The sequence below is a fragment of the Microtus pennsylvanicus genome, chromosome 5 (assembly GCF_037038515.1).
Source record: "Microtus pennsylvanicus isolate mMicPen1 chromosome 5, mMicPen1.hap1, whole genome shotgun sequence".
NCBI classification, from domain to species: domain Eukaryota; kingdom Metazoa; phylum Chordata; class Mammalia; order Rodentia; family Cricetidae; genus Microtus; species Microtus pennsylvanicus.
In genome coordinates this window covers 36573525-36590422 of record NC_134583.1, presented here as the reverse complement: position 1 = coordinate 36590422, position 16898 = coordinate 36573525, and the positions used below count along the sequence as shown (strand labels likewise).

The 16898-nt window shown below is 42.2% G+C and overlaps 2 protein-coding genes across 10 annotated transcripts; both read left to right on the top strand.

Moving 5' to 3' along the window:
* The first annotated feature begins 233 nt into the window (after positions 1-233).
* On the top strand, positions 234-9783 carry Zfand1 (zinc finger AN1-type containing 1). 9 transcript variants are annotated; one of them, XM_075971505.1, is made up of 9 exons: positions 244-312; positions 903-1110; positions 2083-2125; positions 2861-2900; positions 4693-4820; positions 4900-4991; positions 6247-6368; positions 8609-8764; positions 8850-9783. In XM_075971505.1, the coding sequence occupies exons 2-9, from the start codon at positions 1077-1079 to the stop codon at positions 9015-9017; spliced, it is 783 nt and encodes a 260-aa protein (XP_075827620.1). In that variant the 5' UTR covers positions 244-312; positions 903-1076; the 3' UTR covers positions 9018-9783. The 9 variants fall into 9 exon arrangements, with proteins under 9 accessions (XP_075827628.1, XP_075827621.1, XP_075827619.1 ...); XM_075971506.1 differs by lacking the exon at positions 903-1110 and having other exon boundaries at positions 235-312; positions 8630-8764; XM_075971504.1 differs by lacking the exon at positions 903-1110 and having other exon boundaries at positions 235-312.
* Positions 9784-12948: 3165 nt separating this feature from the next.
* Slc10a5 (solute carrier family 10 member 5) lies at positions 12949-14316 on the top strand. The gene has a single exon (XM_075971500.1). The coding sequence runs from the start codon at positions 12949-12951 to the stop codon at positions 14251-14253; it is 1305 nt and encodes a 434-aa protein (XP_075827615.1). The 3' UTR covers positions 14254-14316.
* The last annotated feature ends 2582 nt before the right edge of the window (positions 14317-16898 follow it).

The window sequence follows — 16898 nt, the reverse complement described above, 5'->3', positions numbered from 1 at the left end:
GGGTGGTGAACGCAGCGCTGCCCGCTCCTCCCTTGAGCCCCGCCCCGCAGCCCCGTCCCTACCGTGGGCCCCGCCCCTCAGCCCCAGCCCCGTCCCCGGGTCCTGCACGCCTCGGGTTGGTGAACCCCGCTCTGCCCTGCCCCCCATGGGCTCCGCCCCGAAGCCCCGCCCCGTCCCCGGGTCCTGCACGCCTCGGGTTGGTGAACGCCGCGCTGCCCCGCCCCCTCCCCCTTCCCCGCCTTTGCGGCGGTGGAAAGATGGCGGAGTTGGACATCGGGCAGCACTGCCAGGTGCAGCACTGCCGGCAGCGAGGTGACACTGGAAACCCCATCCCCGCCCGCGGGAGAGCGGGGCCGGGTTCTGACGGCCGGGGCGGTGGCGGCGGGTGAGGGAGGACGCGGGGCGCGAGCAGCTCTCCGGGGTGGTGGTGGTGGTGCTTTGTTGCTGCCCCTCAGTTTAGGGGTGAAACCTGCGGCCCCCTCGGTTTCCACCCAGATCCAAAAGCTGACCTTGCAGACTTCTCAGGGCTTCCAAGTCGCTTTGCCCGAGGAGCGCTGGGCCGCCGACGGCGTGGATCAGGGCTCCAGTCCCCCTCGGTCCTTGGCGCATCCACTCTCAGACTTTTTTTTAAGTATTTTTTTTTCTCAGACGAATGAGTTGAACAGATCAGTTTTTAACTGTTCGCAGGTTTTTAAAAATCTCTGGGTTTCTGACCCCCCCTCCAGACTATTCCAGGAGGTCCTTAGGTGCTCCCCCATTCAACCATTGTTTAATGTCACTGTTTGAACAAACAGAGCGTTGATTTTGGTGCCAGATTCACTTACGTGGTTAGTGGCAGATTAGTACGCTGCATTTTAGAAAGGTTTAATAAATAATATGGAGATGGTCTCTCCATTAAACAGAGACCCCTGGTCATAAACATAAGACCCGTGGTGATCGGCGTTACAGTCCTGTGGCCAGCAAGTTCTTCAAGCCTTAGACTCACAGACTGTGCGGCCTTTGCCTACTGAATTGCAGTCCAAATGTGTATATAGTTCTTCATCCTGCTGCAGCTTCCATTAGTAGCAAGTTCCTGAATGTTAGATTTGGCCTGGATCAGTGTGACCTGTGGTAAGCGAAGACAACAGTATTTATAGTCATCGTTACTTATGTGTTTACCATTGACTGTAGCTATGAACCACTCAGCAGATCAAAACTTGTTTCCGTGTGGTCCTTTCCTATGGAAACCTAGCCATTTGGCTTTGACTATTATGTTCATTTGGTCAGGCTGACTTGTCTCTAAAATGTCTATCGTTTGTGATATCCTTCGCGGTTTCACATATCTTTAGTGTCTATTAATTAAGATGAGATTTGTCTCTTGAAATAGCAGAAAAGGGTTAAAATTAAGTGTGGATGGTAGGAAATTTTTTGATCATAACTTTTCCTCTTAGGCTTCCTTGAATGGCATATAATATTTACTTGATCACTCTGTCTCAAAATAGCAAACATGCCTAGTTCTTCACACTGAGGAGTGACATAATGGGCTAGCAAGGTGGCTCCGTGAATAAAAGTTCCCTGGGAGACAGAGCTCGGCAGTGGAACAGGAGGCTCATAAGCCGAGGGCACTGGCAGGAGAATGAGAAATCCTGCCTCAAAAACATGACGGAATACAAAGCTGGTTCCCAAAAAGTTGTTATCCTCCGACCTCCACATGTGTGTCGAAGCACAAGAACACATACATGAAATAAATCCAAAGAAAGATACTGAAATTCTGCAGATTCTTCCGTTTCAGTTTCCCATATTGACACATGTATCTCTAACTGCTGGGTTTGGACTTGAAGCTGAAGGTATCATGCTTTGTTTAGTAACAATAGTGATAGTTCATCAGACCTTCTCAGTTCTGACTGCCGAGAACTCCCTCTGCAGACCAGGCTGGCCTCGAACTCACAGAGATCCACCTCTTGAGTGCTGGGATTAAGGCCGTGTGCCACCACTGCCCAGCGAAAGAAAATTTTGTTATAGAATTGGCCAGGAGATTCTTTTTGCTTAAGAAAACTAAATCAGATACTCACCAGTACCTACCATATTTTCCTCCAATTTTAGATTTTCTTCCATTTGTATGTGATGGTTGTTCAGGAATATTTTGGTAAGTTAAGTTTTTATGTAGGATTTGAAATGAATTTTTGTGTTTGTCAACATGGGGTTAATTTCTGAGCATTAGAATGATATGAAAATAGTTGTAACGTTAGCCATGGACAGTTGATATTCAGAATTGTAATCACTTGTGGGAAAGGCAAACTGACTAGTCATAGGTTCTAATTAGTTATGCATATATATCATTAATCTTTCAAGTTTCAAGAAATGCAGTCATAAATGTGGATTGGAAGATTAGGTATCATAATTTACAGTGAGAAAATAATGTTCACATATAAAGAACTTAAGCTTTTAAAAATCCAGCCGTGATTGATTATTCTCTGTATTTTAATAAATGGATGAAAAGAGCCCGACCTATAACGATCTTAAAATGGATAGTGATTGACCGCACCGCTTGCGATGTGCGCTGTGCACCACTCAAGGGTTTGAGATACATGCCTTGGCATCGCAGTACTTCGTTCAGCTGATTGCTTTCAGCAGAGACTGAAGTTTATGTGCACTTCAAAGCACTCGAAGTAAAGAGAACTCGATTGCAGGTGAACATTTCCGTTTGAGACGGTAGATAGTCCTTCTGTCTGTGGATTTCAGGTTCTTGCATGAAAGTCACTAGTGTAGTGACTTAAGGGACCTTAAGGAAGTGAGATACTAGAATAGCCCAAATTGTTTCAGTTATCATTAAGTGAATTAATTGATTGCTCTTAAATAAACTTTTTTGAAATTATTTAAGCCTTGAACACAGAAGCAAGGATGCTCATGGTTGTCCTGAGGTATGTTTATTTTCTCTGATATAATTTATATATCTGTACTTGTGTACGATTAGAATTTGTTTAGATTTAAAGCTAGCTGGTACGCCAGACATTTAGGTTTAGCATTCTAAATTAGTTCTGTAAAGAGCCTCTTGCTGCATTTCTGACATTGGTCTCTCCGTGAAGAAAATTTACTCCGTTTGGTATTGTCACATTTTTATCCTCAGAATATTTATTCCTACATTTCTGCTTGGGAAGCCCACTCATAGCATTAAGCTGTGTGTTTGTGATCCACGTTGGCCTCAGTGCCCACGTCACACTGTCCTTCCAGGTCACTCTGTTCTTCACCGTAGTGTTCATTTTCACTGGTGTCTGCTGGTAGGATTCTGTGGCAGTCACGTGTTTGGGCCTTAGTCACCAAGAGCAAACCCCTTATCCGGATTCCAAACAGATGAATAGATTGAGAAGGGAAGCTGAAGATAGAGACCAGACCAACAGCCTTATCACTACTAATGAACGAAACTCAGTGCGGAGCCAGACATCTGATGGAACAGCTGTCCAAAGCCTCATGCCCAGATACTACTTGGCATTGCTTCTCCCCAAGGCAGACAGACAGGGAGTTAACTGAGAATTCCCCACATTAAATGGAAGCAGCAGCTTATATCTTGAGGTAACTTTCAGTTGGTTTATCCTGCCACCATTCGCCAAGCCCTATTGGAGAATTTTCACTTCTGTTCTCTCAATTATAAAAAAACTAAGGTTGCCTGGTTGTTAGCCCAAATCTTTTGTCTGGTCTATTTGAGGAAAAACAAAAATTACATATCTTGTTAATATTATATAAGACTAAATGGAAGGGATGTATTGTATTTAACATCATAGTAAAATTATTTATATTTCTTTTAAAACATAAGTCTGGCCCTCTATGATTTTTTTCTTATACTATCATTTGATTTTTATGAATAGCTCTTACATTTTCAGATACATATTCAAGTAAAAAATATTTCTACCTTTAGGTCATTGCAGCAAATTTTGGAAGAAAATTTAGGTTTTTTAATTATAATAGATGTTCCTACTGTTAATATAATGAATTTTCCTACGGTTACCAATTTCAAGTAATCCTTTTCTAAGGTTTACTCAACTCTAGGAATGGAATTACTCTATGCTCAATAACGTGGCTAATCTGTTTTTTTTGTTTCCTTGCAAAAAAAAATGTGTTCTGATGTAATGTTTTCCAATAATAAAATCTTTCACATAGCATGGGAACTAGCTTATGATTTTGAGAACTGCCTCATGTCACAGGTGTAATTTTTAAGGGTACTGTGTCCTGAATTGTCCAGTTTCTAAAACTTTCATAGGAAGTCATTGTGACTCCCCATTTGAGGGTTGATGAGTTGACCAGCTGGGCATCTTTGTGTAGCAGTGTTACAGAGCGGAGAGGAAAATTGTAGGCAGTAGACTAGGCACAGTGGTACACCCTAGGATCCCAGCACTCAGGAGGCCAAAATAGAAATCCTGCAGCCTCAGAGCCAGCTGGGCTATTGCATAGTAAGACTGAGCCTCAATAAAAAGGCAGGGAAAATGAATAGTCATTTTAATTTTACTTTAAATATAATTACAACACATTAGAAAAAGTTATGCCAAAGTGGAACAATAAGCCTAGTAATCCTTTCTCATAATGGCATAATAATATATGAGAATATATAACTTAATCTAATAAATTTAAATCAATGATATGGACGATGTCCTCTAATACTGGCTCTTATGTTATCGGAAATGGGAACTATAGTGCCGTTTCCCCCTCTTACTGCTTTAGGTGAATATCATCAAGGAGAGACCAAATACAGATGAACACAAACCTTACCCATGCTCATTCAAGGACTGTACTGAAGTAGAGCTCGTGGCAGTTGTGTGTCCCTACTGTGAGAAGAACTTCTGCCTAAGGTAATCACCTAAGGCTTTCAAGCTTTGTGTACCTGCTTAGCTGTACGTTAGTGAGTGCCAATTCCTCTGTTTCTTGTAGACACCGTCATCAGTCGGACCATGGGTGTGAAAAACTGGAGACCCCACAGCCTCGAATGGCTGCCACACAGAAACTTGTCAAGGACATTATTGGTGAGTCCTAGCATCCTAGGAAGCGTGTGGCTGCTGGGCTCCTGGTGTCCATCCCATACTCCACTGTTCCTGCCTCTTGCTTCAGATCGCCGCTTATGGAGGCTTGTTAGCAGCTCCACTGTAGGACTTGCCTTCTTTTCTACCATTTTATTTATTTTTAAATTATTTCTATGGGTATTTTGCCTCCTTGTATATCTGTTTACTGCTTGCATGCCTGATCTCCTTAGAGACCAGAGAGGGTGTCAGATCCCCTGGAACTGGAGTTATATATAGCCATGAGCCATGTGGGTGCTGGGAATTGAACCCAGGTGTTCTGGAAAAGTAGTCAGTACTCTTAACAGCTAACCCATCTCTACAATTTCAAGAACTTGCTTTTTAATGACCTAAGAGTATTTTGTACAAAGCCTTCTTAACCAGTGAAAATTAGAGCATTGTAAGGTTCCCATTGGATGGTCTCACTTGTCGGGCAGCTCAAATCTGGTGCTGACCCTGGCTCCGTGTGTTGATGAGCTGGCATGACGGATGGCTTTGTCTACAGAACACATTCTAAGGTTATTTGGCTGTGCTGTGAATGCCACTGATAACGAGGCACCAGGAAAGAGCATGGCCGTGACTTAGCCTAGTTTCTCTGGCAATATATTAGATCAGTAGAACTTTTATCCCACAGGCAGAGTGCGGCCTTTGTTAAGACCGGAAGTGTTCTATGAAAGCTCTCACCAGTGGCCACTGTAGATTAAATCGCTTATGTCAGAAAGAAGCATGAGCCTGTGAAGTTTTCTGAGGTAGAAATTGCTTAGATTGACCATTAGTCATGTAAATATACTTACTAGAGCTGCCCTCTGCAGTTTATGTAGGCTGATGGCCAGCACGGTAAAGCTGGGCATGCGGTGTACTTCTGTAATCCTATCAGAGCAGGTGGAGCTCAGTGAGTTTCAGGCCAGCTAAGGTTACATGGGGAGACCTTGTCTCAAAACAAGAGAAAAGAAAAAGAAGAAAAAAGAAAAGAAAATCTGGAAATTCCAATAAGAAAGTACTTGCAGGGAGCTGGAGAGATGGTTAAGAGCATTGCCTGCTCTTCCAAAGGTCATGAGTTCAATTCCCAGCAACCACATGGTGGCTCATCTGTAATGAGGTCTGCTGCCCTCTTCTGGTCTGCAGACATACACAGACAGAATATCATATTCTGTGTACATAATAAATAAATAAATATTAAAAAAAAAAAGAAAGTACTTGCATGCGTTTACTTCTTCCTTAGACTCCAAGTCAGGAGGGGCAGTAAATAAAGGCCGGAAAGGCGCGAAGACCAGCGGCACAGCCGCGAAGGTGGCCCTGATGAAGCTGAAGATGCATGCTGACGGGGACAAGTCACTGCCGCAGGTGAAACAAGCAAGCCAAGCATGTCACATGTGCCGAGGTCTCCTCTCTCTTCCTCCCTCCCATCGAATACAAACGTAAACTTGACATGGGTCACTTCTGAAGACCACTGCTGCCTGTTTCCCCTGGAGGTGGCAGTGAACATGACCTTCCTTCCTGGCCCACTTTTCCTCTGTTTTTAGTATTTCTCCGTGCCCCAGTTATGGCCTAGTTCATTCAGTAACTACACTTTATTCTGTTGTATGCCTTTAACTGAGGATGGTAGAAATTTACCTGCTTCGAGTTGCTTATTTTAGAAGCCATTTTTTTAGCTTTTGTATTTCTTCTTGGGTATCTACACCTTGTTTTATTTCCAGTTGTTTTCATTTTATAACATGATCCTTTTTATGGGAAATGTTACATAATGTCTCTCACTGCATCCCAAATAAGTTTTCTTTAATGTCTTTTTAGATCTTTTAGGTTCCTTACTTCATTTTAAGATTTAAATTTATTGATTTCACAAGTTCATTTTGACTTTGAAGGGCTTCATTTTTCTCTCCCCTTACTTCCCAGTCCCTCCCTGGTAGTTTTCTGCTTTTCCTCTAACCCACCCACCCAGAGCATCGGTTTCAAGATCTCAGTTTGAGCTAAATGATGCTTCTGCTGTAGAGAGATTCTGGGGTTGTTGCAGTTGCAGCCCCTGAGCTGGGAGAGCTCAGCTGTATTGTGAAGGAGGCACAGCTGTGCTTTGTGCCTGTCTCTGTGCTGACGTGTGAGCAGTTTCCAGGCCAGTGCTCGGCAGGCATTCCCTCAGACTGCCCAGAGCTGTATTTGTATCTGTTCTTTACTTCCCACTTAGCCACCGTAAGCTCTGCATTACCAGTTCTGAAGCCCTGACAGCCTGTTGTTTGCTTTTGTAGTTTTCTTTCTTATGTGTTCTGTTGTTACTTACTTATATAGACACTGGGTCTCCCAGACTCTTCTTAAATTCACAGACTTGCAAACCTCCTGCTTCAGCTTCCTGTTGGCTTGTGTTTGATCTCAGACATATTGTTAGAGGCTCTAAGTTTTCCTTTTCCCGTCTCCTATTTGCATCTTGCTGCTTTCCTAAGGGGGCAGCGCTGGTGGTGATGAAGTGGGCCAGAGCTGAGGCTTCCAGCAGATCTCTTTGAAGGTTTTCATCTGTAATACACTCGCTGACCTTCAGCACGTCTGAGTTCCTTTCTGCTGAGCTAGGCATCGATCTCACCGTTAGTGCCTAAGGTTGTTCTAGCTGTTCCCAGCATTTCCTGCTAGGCATGCTTCCCTGAGAGCAACACTGTTATTGTCCAGGAGGTGACCTGTGAGGACAATCTCCCTAAAGCAAATTTTAGCAATCAGGGAAGATTCTATTCCCCCTATTACTTTTTTTTAAAAAAAATAAATAAAGTTAATTAAGTAACAAAATACAATCAAAGAACACAGTAAGGCACAGACTATAGTAGAGATCCCATCTCTGAAACACTGTTTTATCAATAAATATTTTTCTTTGTTCTCAAAAGTCTTGCTGCATCCAATAAGCAGTAAAGTCATTCACGTAAAAACGGTGTTTTATATCAGAAGTCATTCACGTAAAAACGGTGTTTTATATCAGAAGTCATTCACGTAAAAACGGTGTTTTATATCAGAAGTTATTCACATAAAAACAGTGTTTTATATCAGAAGTCATTCACGTAAAAACGGTGTTTTATATCAGAAGTCATTCACGTAAAAACGGTGTTTTATATCAGAAGCCTTGTTTCTCGGATGACAAGAACAGGGTTCCAAGGAGTACAGTAGAAACCAGTTTGTTTCTGAACAGAACAGATCAGCGGCCCATGTTTAAGGTTCTATGATCTTGAATGACCCATCAGCTTCCCCAATTTCTCTCTGTCTGTGTGGAACTCATTCTTAACTCAGGAGTGGCTGGGGGCTCTGAGGGGAAGCCTCAGTCCAGGTCTGAACCACTGGAACTCAACACAGAAGAGACAGAGCTCCTTCTGCCCCAGGCCCTGAACATAAAACAGGTCACACAACTGTCATAACACAGGATCACCTAGCTAGAGTTTGGGATTGGGTCCTTGGGACATACAGTTAGTTAGATGGGCTACACTGTTGGTTTGCTCCCTGAAACTTGTATCATTATGGCGTTTTCCTACTTTGACAAAAAGAAGAAAGGGACCACTAGCTGAAAGAAATGTCTTATCTCGTGTGTCTAATCTATATGTTAACTTTTGCTTACACAGACAGAGAGAATTTACTTTCAGGTTTACTTACCGAAGGGGAGCAAAGAGAAGAGCAAAGCCATGTTCTTCTGCCTCCACTGGAGCATTGGGAAGGTGGTGGACTTCGCAGCCTCTCTAGCCGGTCTCAGAAACGAGAACAACAAGCTGATGGCAAAGGTAACGTGCAGCCACCACCCTTCCTTCCAGCTCTGGCCACAAGTGCGTGTCCCTACCACTGTGTGGTTTGTTTCTCTCTCGACAGAAGCTGCGGCTGTGTCACGTCCCTTCAGGAGAAGCCTTGCCCTTGGATCATACTTTGGAAACCTGGATCACCAAGGAGGATTGCCCTTTACATAATGGAGGAAATGTTATTTTGGAGTATCTTAACGATGAAGAGCAGTATTTAAAAAATGTTGACTCTTACTTGTAATAGTCACTCAAGGATTAGAGCCAGAATTTACAAGCAGAATTCATTCTTTTACGACAGATCCTTTTGTAAAAACTCTGAAAGTTGCTTTTTTATAATTTATTTCCATTAGATCATAATTTACATCAGTTGTTTTCTACTAAGTTCCAGGTTTTGTGTTTTAAATTTGTGTTTTAAAATGTATTAGTAGTTATGGCAAAGTATTATTTTTATTGCTGTTTTTCCATTCTTATGGCAGAGGAGGATGCAGGTGGCAGATTCTTCGGTACTTGTCGTCTTTGTTTTAACCAGGCCCTATGATTAAGCCTAATTGACTAAGGGGCCAGAATACACAACCTTCTGTATACCTAAATGATGATGTGTGATTGGAATATGCACATGAATTGTGGGATCTCAGCCTTCCTCTCACTCAGTCTTCCAAGGGTGTGGATAAGAAACCTCATATCTGAGAAGGGAAAGTTATTTTCTTGGTATCATGTAATTGTACTGAATATATTTCAGGTAATGAATTTTCTCCAATAGGACTCATGTTTTTGTTGGTATGATGTATGAGAATAGAGAAACGAGAAGAGCAATGAATAGACTGCTTTGTTACAATCTCTTTCATTGCACCAAAGCAAAATATACACCAGCAATTATTGCATTTTATCTAAAAATTGAAATAAGTCCTTTTGGGGAATGCTTTTTGTCTATACTTGAGAATGAATGTTTCTGTCTGTAGTGTATGAAGGACTGCACCAAAGGAGGAAATAAAGTATTTTTAATTGCCGCCCCTTTTGTGCCAATTTTCATGACTTTAGGTTTAATTAAAAGAATAAACTCACATGCTCCTTTGGTCTTCTTCAGGTCTATCTTTTTCATGTCCATGTGATAAACAGTGATAACTTATGGCTTTTATCAGGTTCTGAATCCATTCCTTTACAGAGTTACTTGCATACCTACTTGATACATTAATTGCCATTTTAGGTACAGTGAAGATATGTAGACATACACTTAGAACTGTCACACAAAATTGTAAGGCAAGTTGCAAATAAGTGCACAAACAGTATAGCCACGTCCCAATAGCTGTTTAATGGGAAACTATCACACCAGTGAGAGAAATAATGTTTAAAAATCCATATACCAGAAGTTGGTTTGGGATCGTTTTGTTTTGTTTTGTTTTTTTGAGATGCCAAAAAGTTTTCCAACCAGTGCCTATATTAATTGTAATTACTTGCACACAATAGGTGGTCAGCCCATATAACTGAATGAAAACTAAATGCCAAAAAAATAATACCTTTTGAGAAGAGGGCAAATGAGGCTGGCAGGAATTGAAACCTAGGAAGGATGAAAAAATGTCTTCTCTCCTTAATCAGACAAAAGGAACAAGGCAATATCCAGAGGGCCCGACAAAGTTAGTACACTGCCTGTAAGCAAGGCCAGGTCCTAGGTGGTGGAGCCTGCAGCTCTGAAGGATGCCAGGAATAAACATCCTGGGTACTAAAAACTGGCAGCTAAAGCATGCATAGTCTAAAGAGGACAAGGTGTGGATGAGAGTCTCAGTCCCCCTAACTCCCTGTGTCCAAATCACTCTGAAAGCAGAAAACCCAAGGCTTCGAGTAAGTTTGCCTAATGAAACGGTAAGGTTACACTGTCCCCATCCTCCCTGGTGTTTCCGTTGCCGGCAGACAATTAAAATTGTCCTGGGAGACACAGAAAACATAGCAGAGGAGTGCAGATGAACGGTTGAACTAAATCCCTGATACCAATGGGCATCAGCCTAAAGGACGGGCAATACATGAGAGAGCTGGGCCATGGGATTCTTCCAGCTGCAGTGTTCAGGTGTCAGTCCCAAACTTTTCAGTATGAAGAAAGGTTGGGGGAACCTGAAAAAAACAAAATAACAACTCTAGATAAAGTACATGAGAAGAAATACTTCATATTGCTTGGATCTGGTCATCAAAGTTGTGACTTAAGGTACTAGGTCATATATTGTAAGGGTACGTGTCATTTTCTAAGTCACATGCCACAGCATGACTTGGGGAACTGGTTCTTTCCTACTATGTGGGTTTTGGGGATCAATCTCAGGTGTTCACCTGGGCAGTAAGTGCTCTATTCACCAGGCTCTTTACTCATTTTGACAAGTTTTTACTGTGTAGCCCAGGTTGGCCTTAAGCTTGTGACAGTCTTCAGTCTTCTCAGTGGCAGGTGTTTCTGTCACTTTAAAGTTCTTTGAGAAACCGGGTGGCAGCCCATGCCTTAAATCCCAGTACTCAGAAGGCAGAAGAAGATGGATCTGTGAGTTTAGGACCAGCCTGATCTACATAGTGAATTCCAGGACAGCCAGCGAGAGATTCATAGTGATACTCTATTCTTAAAGTTCCTTTGGAAAATTACTGCTGTCATTGAGCAGAGCTTAGTCCTAGTCCCTGTTCTTGCCACTGGTAAATATGTCTTTGGTTTTTCTTAATGTCTTACATGCAAATAAATTAATAATGCCGAGTGACACCTACATACTTTTCTAAAACAATCTGTCAAACTGAAAATGCCACAATGACACTCATTACTTTCTATTCTAACACAAAAGTAAAATATGCATTTGTAGTAATGAGTTTATTTGAATTCTCACTGCTTGGCATCCTCTCATTTGAGAAGTGCACAGTTGAGTTTGTGAATTGCTTTTCCTTATCCATAGAAGTGGAGGCATGTCTGGGTTAGTTGATAGCTGCCCATGGCCCTAGCTGCGCACAGTAAAAGACTAGAGCATTAGAATTAAGGTTAGTGCCTTTCCACTCTGAAATTCCAAATGCCCAGTAGCAACAGTTCCGTAGCCAGGCTACCTTCTTATGCCCTCAAGTTACCTGGTGACCACACCAGATGTTTTTGAGCAACATATAGCAAGGGTAGTCTAAGGATTTATTTTGCTGGATAGAATTGCTCTAGAATTGCAGAAAACTATTAGCATCAAGGAAGCTCTTGAGGTTAGCCCTTGTAGTCACTGATGGCAGCCACGTGACTAACGTCAAGAGAGCAAAGTTGTACTTCCCTTGGTCACTATGGCTTTTAGTGTAGGGCCCGAGTGTTATAGGCATGAGTCAGGGTGCATAGTGCAGCTGTTTCAACTTCCAGTTATTTGTGTCCCTGAACAAGGAATTGGACTAGAGATGGACACATGGATGGTGGTCAGAAAAGACACAGTTTATTTAAAAAGCATTTCCACGGGTGGAAGTGGGCCAGGGATAGGGAAGGGCTAGGAGTTCAGCCGCTCCTGTTCAGAGCAGACTGGCATATTTGTACCTCACGTTGTTTGTTTTCCTTCTGTGCAACTCCGTTGGACGACAGCCTTGGCAGGAAGGGACTTCTAGTCTTTCATAACTGGCTTCATATGTCAACCTTCACTAATTCCCTCTTTGTCTGCCCCCTTCTCCCCTACAGCCTTCCCTCTTCCTCTCCCTCAACCCACCTCCCTCCTTCTCTCTCCCCAGTACTCACTCTCTGGTCACACCAGCATGTAGGTAGTTAGACTTGATGGGATACTGATAATGATCTCCAAGCGTTAGTATCTATCGTAGATAGCTCTGGCTGCTTTTATTTTTATTGTTTTCCTTAGGACAAGAGAAAATGAAAAAAGAAATGGCTCTAAGACTTTATCCCCAAGTAATAAGGAACTCAGGAAAAGAGATCCAGTGGGTGCTTGTGGTGGTGACTCCTGCTAAATGCAAGGATTGGCTTCTCAGTTTCCTTAACTACAGAGAAACTGGCTGTGTCACTCACTAGGGAGTTTTATATTCGTTACAAGCACAACGGTCCCTCCTCTTGGACCTTGACCCACCAAACCCCAGCTGTTGCCTAACCACATTTATGCATTCTGCCACTGGAGACCTGCAAGAATGCCCGTCTATTTCTGAAAAAAAAAATCTTGAGTTTCCACGTACAGTTTATCAAACTTTTCACAATGTTTGGAAAATCTTTTGTAATCCTACTTTTGTTGGTAACCCCAGGAGAAGCAAGGACGTCATTTCTCAGTTTCCTGAATGTACAAAATTCAGAAATACTGTCATTTACAAAGACAAAGGAAGCTGTCATCGTAAGGTCCAGTTACAAGGACAAACGGCCGGACTCCAGCTACCTTTTTGTGAAGGTAGAAGATCCAAAGGTGCTGCAGGTGGTCAACGTGACCAAGACCTCGCGGGACATCACAGACTTTACCCTCAGCCTAAAGACTTTCCCGGGAGAGACGAACATGACCATTCAGCTCTGGACTTCTGAAGGTAGGCACAGAAGACTCATTGAAGAGATAACAGATGTTAAAGTCAGAGTGCTCAGACAGACGGAAGACAGCCTCTTCCAGGCACCAGTGCATGTCAATCAGTATATCTTGCTGCTTGTTTTATCGATGATCCTTTTAAATAAATGTGCGTTTGGCTGCAAGATCGAGTTCCAGGTACTTCAAACCGTATGGAAACGACCTCTGCCAGTAGTTCTCGGGGCAGTGACACAGTTTTTTCTGATGCCATTCTGTGGTTTCTTTTTGTCTCAGATTTTGGGACTGCACGAAGCACAAGCTTTTGGATTTGTAATGACCTGCACATGCCCAGGAGGAGGTGGGGGCTATCTTTTTGCCCTCCTTCTGGAAGGAGATGTCACTTTGGCCATTTTGATGACTTGCACATCGACATCCCTGGCCCTGATAATGATGCCTGTCAATTCTTACATATACAGTAAGCTATTAGGGTTAGCAGGTGTCTTTCATGTTCCTGTTTTAAAGATTGTGTCTACACTCCTGTTCATTCTTACACCAGTATCAATTGGTGTGGTCATCAAGCACAGATCACCCGAAAAAGCAGTCTGTTTAGAGAGAATAGTTCGGCCTCTGAGTCTGACTTTAATGTTTGTAGGGATCTATTTGGCTTTCAGGATGGGACTGGTGTTTCTGAGAATGACTAACCTAAACGTGCTTCTTTTGGGGCTTTTGGTTCCTGCACTGGGCTTTATGTTTGGATATTTCTTTGCTAAAGTCTGTATGCTGCCTCTTCCTGTTTGCAAAACGATTGCTATTGAAAGTGGGATGTTGAATAGTTTCTTAGCCCTTGCCATTATTCAGCTCTCTCTCCCACAGCTCAAGGCATATGAAGCCTCTGTGGCTCCTTTTACAGTAGCCATGTGTTCTGGATGTGAAATGTTCCTGCTTTTTCTGACCTACAAGGGTAGGAAACTAGGAACCCTTAGCACAGAAGCTGAGAAAGCTCCCCTAGTCTAGAACTCGTAGCACTCCTAATCCTTGCCCCTGTTCAAACCGTGCATCAACAATGCCTGCTCTAAAGTCTCCTTTCATCTGCTCGAAGGCTTGACGTGGAGGTGAGAGTATTTCTTCTAATACTTGTATGTTTTACATATTTGTGTGTGTAATATGTTACACATCTATATTATATAAATATGTTATATAGAACACACACATATGCTACCCATAGTAAACACCCACTGACTGCTACAGTACATATAGAGAAGGGGCATTAAGATACCCTTGCAGTTGTTAGTTTGGTAATGATTTTACAATCTCTTAATGAGGAACAGCAATGGAAATAACCAGTGAATCTTGTATATCCTGAGTTTTAAGGAAAGGCTGCCCTTACAATGGGTAGCAAATGCTTACTTGGGGAATGAGCATGCAGATTTCTGTCTGGCCTCCCCACTAGCTCATTGGGAAGCAGCCTGTCTTGAATAAACACAGCAAGGCTGTTCTCACAGCCGCGTGTGCTTCTGACTTCTATTCTACACACCAAAGGCACGGGCACTTATCTGGAAAGCTTGTCTCTCCCTCGCTGTCTTTTTAAACAGTCCACCTCGTTACTGTGAAATGTTTCATCGGTGCCTGCAGCAGCCTCCTCCCGTTCCCAGTGCTGCTTCCCAAACCTTCCAAACGGACTTTGACTTCTCTCTGCCATATTAATCTTAATGTTTAATTTGGATTACATTACATTTCCCTGCAAAGAAACCCTATTGTATTTGCTACATACACTATGTCTTTCATATGCTTATTCAAACAAATTGTTAAAGCACAAGCTAGGACTCAAATGAAGACTATGCTTCAAAAAGTAATCGACTGGTCTTTGGTCAGGGGTGTGCAGTTTAGTAAGAGTGCTTACCTGGCATATTTGAGGCTTTGGATTATAATTTATAACACTGCAAACACGCGCGCGCGCACACACACCTCTATATTAACTTCATGGGATACATTTTTGCATCATAAAAAATTTATGACTGAAATTTTCGATGCATTTTTTAGTACTTATGACCAGTCTGTATTCTTGTCCACAGACAATGTGGCCATTAACCCTAAAAAGAAATACCAGTTTTAAGGATATGCCTTTCCCTATTTGCCTGTTTTCTTGTTGTTGAAGACAAAATAATTATCCCACAGTCCAGATCTCTTATTTTAAGAAGGTGGAAATAATGATGCCAACTCCATTGTTGTCGTGGGAATTATATTTAACCACACATTTACTGTGCTTCCTTAGTTATTATTACTGTTTTGTTTGATTTTAAACTGTGACACTGACAGATACATACAGGTAGTTTGAAATATCAATAAGATAGCTATGTTTGGAGCCTAAGCCTTTAATATTTTCCTGTCAATGTTCTTGCCTATAGTCTTGTATAGTAGGGAACTTCTGTTTTCTGCTGATACAAGACAGACAAATCTGTTCTTTCTTATGCCACTAAGTCCCGTGTATAAAAAACAGGATTCATAAAAGACCTGGTGGTGTGATGATGGATGGCTATCCTGATCTTAAAAATAATGACTGCCTCCCTGGAGTATTTGACTCCTTTAAACAGTAATGTCCATTCAGAGGCTCACAGTATAAACGTTATCTATAAAATACAAACTTAAATAGGCATCTCTTAGTGAATATAATCTGCCAATTGCAAGCCAGGAAACCTGTCTTTCTAGTTGTGGTTTATGATCAACCTTATGACACCTAGAATGTGTCAGTTTTCAGATCTGTAAAACCCAAGATCAACAGAGACTTCACGTTCTCTCTGTCTCTGTCTGTCTGTCTCTTTCTCTCTGTTTAAAGTTTATCATCTCAGAGTTTTTCTCTCATCATGTATGGAGGTCTCTACAATCATCAGAACCAACCTTCATATACTCAATAGCAGGGTTTTGTGCTTTGTGATGCCAGCTTGCAGCACTGCCGTATCCGAATCAGAACATCAGACACTGCTGTGCACTTCCCATTCAGAAATCACTTGGCAACAGAACGGACCACTTGTGCTGAAATCCCTGAGTTACCTGACAGTGGTTCTGAAGAAGCAGCTGAGGCTGCTATAGACAGACAAACAGAACAAAACTGGAGTTCCTGCTCATCTGCTGGAGGAAGCTAGCAACAGCTTTGATGTAGACGAATCCTGTATGTAGTCCCTCATTTATCTTCCTTCAAGATTGATTTTATCAGCTTTACCAAGTCATGAGAGATTTAAAGATGCCACTTCTTCTTCACGTGCCTAGAGAATCCATTTGCTCACATATCTATGCCTGTCAGCAGACATTTGATAAGATTTTATTCTATTTTAAAATGGTTGAAGACCTTAAAAAAAAAACCAAGAGTATTTGATAGAGGTATCCAAATTAGTTTCTTTCTTTCATGGTTTTTTTTTTTTTTTTTTGATTTTTTGAGGCAGGGGAAGGAGGGGCAGAGGAGAGTGTTGTTGTTTTTGTTTTTTGAGACATTGTTTCTCTGTGTTGATGGAGGAAGGTCATTGGTTAAAAAAATAAAGAAACTGCTTGGCTGGCCCTCATAGGTTAAAACATAGGTGGGAGGAGTAAACAGAACAGAATGTTGGGAGGAAGAGGAAGTGAGCTCAGACTCGACAGCTCTCCTCTCGGGAGCAGACGCCTCAGAG

What these genes read in the sequence shown, in the direction of transcription:
- Zfand1 (XM_075971513.1), top strand. Translation starts at nt 258, where the DNA reads ATGGCGGAGTTGGACATCGGGCAGCACTGCCAGGTGCAGCACTGCCGG. An exon ending in GGCCGGGGCGGTGGCGGCGG is followed by an intron (nt 386 to 2,860) that starts GTGAGGGAGGAC and finishes AAATTATTTAAG; the next exon opens with CCTTGAACACAGAAGCAAGG. An exon ending in ACTTGTCAAGGACATTATTG is followed by an intron (nt 4,992 to 6,246) that starts GTGAGTCCTAGC and finishes CTTCTTCCTTAG; the next exon opens with ACTCCAAGTCAGGAGGGGCA.
- Slc10a5 (XM_075971500.1), top strand. Translation starts at nt 12,949, where the DNA reads ATGTTTGGAAAATCTTTTGTAATCCTACTTTTGTTGGTAACCCCAGGA.